The 3,641-nt window shown below is 38.3% G+C and overlaps 1 protein-coding gene across 1 annotated transcript; it reads left to right on the top strand.

Annotated features, from left to right (window-relative positions):
* The first annotated feature begins 226 nt into the window (after positions 1-226).
* Positions 227-2,323, top strand: LOC122838390 (regulator of G-protein signaling 5-like). The gene is made up of 5 exons (XM_044129005.1): positions 227-348; positions 437-523; positions 866-927; positions 1,149-1,315; positions 1,417-2,323. Exons 1-5 carry the CDS (start codon positions 254-256, stop codon positions 1,609-1,611), a joined length of 606 nt encoding a protein of 201 aa, XP_043984940.1. The 5' UTR covers positions 227-253; the 3' UTR covers positions 1,612-2,323.
* The last annotated feature ends 1,318 nt before the right edge of the window (positions 2,324-3,641 follow it).

A 3,641-nucleotide genomic window follows, 5' to 3' on the forward strand; every position in this document is an offset into this window, starting at 1 on the left:
TAAAACATATAAACAATGTTTGTCATATATTTCACCTCACTGTTAATTTTGAAAACTGGCAGCCTTTTCAGGGAGGGAATGTTTATGCAGTGACAGCCTCGCTTCTGCCTCAGGCAAAGTCACAGGCAGAGGCAGACCAGAGTCCATTCAGAGTCTGGTTGGACCGCCCTCCTATACGTCATCCATGACTTCTAAAGCAAAAGGTATAAAGCAGCCTCACAAGCCAAGAGGGAGAAAGAGACGAGACTAAACCATGAGAGAGAATCTCAGCAACATGTCGTCACCAAACATGGCTCTTCCTGACTGCATGAAACCCAGTGACCTGTCTGCAGAGAAAAGGGGGATAAAGTAAGTCTTATTCAAAGATCTTTTGATGTTCTTACTGAAATTTTACTTAAAATTAGAAGTGATTAATGTATTTTGTACTTTTTAACAGGAGAAAGAACTGGAGAAACAGAATAAGACTTATGTGGACAAACTCTTCCAAGTCGATTCTGCATCCAATGAAAAATAAGTCATACAGGTAGGATGGCAATTTTTATATATGCACATACATGTATGTGGTTGATACATTGTATTAATTTAGATTTGAAGACTTTTATCCACATAACCATATTTTGATGCAGCCTACTGTCAAAAGGACCGAATATATTATAAATGAAAGAGATTACAGTGTTCAGTGTAGCAGAACAAACTGCAAAAAGAAAGTAAGGCGATGTAGTCAAGTCTAGTAAAAAGCTAGCCAGTCGATTGTAATACTATTTTAGCTGTGGTAATCAATTGCAAGGATTTACAGTCGCCTACAAAAGTGGTAGTTCTCTCAGCTATAATTACCTCTTACAAGAGCTCTGTTCTCTACCCTCAGGCCAAGTGTTGATGACGTGAACCAATGGGCACAGTCACTTGACAAACTACTCGGCCATAAATGTAAGTATCATTCATCCCGCTGCTGCAGCAGTCTTACATAAAAGCGTCTCAAAGGTCACACTGTAACTGGGAGCTGAATAAAGGCATTTTATTGGTCTCTATAAACCAAAGCTTGTAATAGCTTTGCACTCACTTTACCTTCCATTAATGGGCAAAGAGCCTGAGAAAAAAACACAAGGGGACATCTCACAATCCTCATGCTCTGTTTCTTCCTCCCACAGATGGGAAAGCTGCCTTCCATATCTTTTTGAAATCCGAGTTCTGTGAGGAAAACATCGAGTTTTGGACGGCTTGTGAGAACTTCAAGTCCCTCACGTCACAAAAGGCGCTGACATCCAAGGCCAACACCATCTATGAAGAGTTCATTAAAAGTGAAGCTCCAAAGGAGGTAAGACATTTCCTCTTTGGAAAGTTATTTTAATTTTATTTTATTTTCTCAGTGGTTTTGAGAATATCAAATGTTTAACAGTTTGTTTTCCTTTGCCACAGATAAATCTGGATTTCAACACAAGAAATGCTATTGAGCAATGCTTACATGCACCCAGTGCCACGAGCTTCCAGGCTGCACAGAAGAAAGTCTACAGCTTGATGGAAAACAATTCCTACCCTAGGTTTATCCACTCAGACCTCTACAAGGAACTGTGTGCAGTTGCCAATGGAAATAGCAAGCTCATAAAGTGCTAGTCTAACCACACACCCACTCCTGAAGTCATTTGTTTACCGCTGTGACTGTGAGTTCAGTGCAGATGATGTTCATTCCAGGAGCTGCAACAGGATAACATACCTGAATGCAAATTTTGAACCTAAACAGCAGAAGCGAGTGTGGAAAATGCAAAGTGAAGTCATTTTTAGACTGCCCTGCTGTGGGATTTCAACAAGGAAGCTGTGAGGTTAATATAAATAAGCTGCAGGAAAAGTGCAGAGACTTTTTACAAGGTGGAATTAAGGTTACATCTTCATTACTGGGTCATTACCCTTTTTTTATCCACTATTACAATTTTAGGCTATTTCAAGTTTTATGCAACAATACACTTTGAGCAGAATAACATTGTAGAGCTGCAGAACCGAGAAATGAAAACACTGAACTGTGCTTCTCTGCTCCAATGAAACCGACAGTGCTGTAAGAATGTATATTTAGTCAAAATCCACTGAAAGACTATGTGAAAGAGTCTTACACTTTTCTCTAGCCCTATTTTTTTTGTTACTCTGTTGCATTTGCACTTGTTTACACAAGGTGTGCAAGTTTAATGTGTATGATAATGTCAACTGTTTTCACTGCAAATGATTGTGAGAATGTAAATACTGCGATCCTACACTAGATATCATATTTCATGTATATTTAAGCTTTGGGCAGCTGGCCTGCTTGTGAAATAAAATATTTTCTCAAAGTTGAAAACCTTCAATGTGGTTATTTAGAGATCTAGTTCAACCATAAACCTATACATCAATCTCAGATTCACTGCAAGATCTTTCACCCACATTAAGATCGCTATAGTAAGTTATTTCTTCAATGCTTTTGTATATTTAATCCATAGATGTTTGTGGATTTGACCAAGGTTTTTGGAAATTAGTGGTTGATTTAGAATAGCAATTATATTATTTAAGCTACTCAAGTATTAAAAATATTATCAGGCAATCACAAATTACATTTGTTGTTACACAAGATACATATGATACCATACAATGATTCAAAGTGCGGTGTCCACCTTTTCAAACGAATGCACTCAGAAGATGAGCTTCAAGAACAACTCATTTGTGGAGTAGGCCTCCATGACTCGTTGTTGTCGCATCTGAGCTGTGGATCTCTGCAGTTCCTCCAGAGTTACCCACTAACCTCTTGGGTGCCTCTGTGATTAAGCTTTTCCTCCCTGTGTCAGTTTAGGTGGACAGACATGTTTTGGTAGGACAGCAGTTGGACTGGGTCTATGTTCAAATGACAGATTGATCAGAGTTTTGTAGAATGTTAAACTTTTATAAAACAACTTTTCTGTAGCTTTATTCCAACACTTCCTTCCCTTGGAAGTCTTAATAATTTACGTCAATAATGTCGCGCAACAAACCTCACAGAACAGCTGTACTTGTACTGGGATTAAATTACACATTGGTGGACTATATTTTAAAAAGTTTAGTTTTATGTTGTGTAGAAGTAAAGGTGGCTGTATACAAATGCATGCAACACTTTTCAGATTCTACTGTTTCCTTTATCTCCCCAACTATACATAGTTTTATTTAGGTGCTGTAAGTGAACTTTGTTGCAGCTTGAAAATTTCAGATGCAACAAAGTTACAAAGACACATAAAACTTCTGGAAGGCACTACATGTGGGAATTCATACAGAAGGCCATTTCAATAAGTTAAGTCTCTTTGCTAATTTTAGTGGAAAATTCTCTAGATGCCACAGAGTCAGCGTCACTCAGCCTAAATTAGAAGGTGTAATTTAAATAGCAGTCATTTATCCATAGCAAAAGGACAGAGGTCTGCAATGTACCTAGCTATTAGAAACAGTTTGCTAAGTCACACAACAACAGCATTCCTTATCTTTTTGGAATACTACACCCTTCTTTGTTTGACTCTAATAACAATGATGAGTGTTTATATTGTCAGTGAAGAAGAAGAGATAGTGTGAATCCTCCTCCAGTCTGACATATGTCTGTGTTCAAAGAGGCAGTGAACTCCTTGCAGCAGGAGGAAACAAGCATCCTGCTCCTGACACCT

This window comes from Gambusia affinis, linkage group LG10 (assembly GCF_019740435.1).
Source record: "Gambusia affinis linkage group LG10, SWU_Gaff_1.0, whole genome shotgun sequence".
NCBI lineage: Eukaryota > Metazoa > Chordata > Actinopteri > Cyprinodontiformes > Poeciliidae > Gambusia > Gambusia affinis.

What these genes read in the sequence shown, in the direction of transcription:
- LOC122838390 (XM_044129005.1), top strand. Translation starts at nt 254, where the DNA reads ATGAGAGAGAATCTCAGCAACATGTCGTCACCAAACATGGCTCTTCCT. An exon ending in GCAGAGAAAAGGGGGATAAA is followed by an intron (nt 349 to 436) that starts GTAAGTCTTATT and finishes ACTTTTTAACAG; the next exon opens with GAGAAAGAACTGGAGAAACA. An exon ending in AAAGTGAAGCTCCAAAGGAG is followed by an intron (nt 1,316 to 1,416) that starts GTAAGACATTTC and finishes CCTTTGCCACAG; the next exon opens with ATAAATCTGGATTTCAACAC.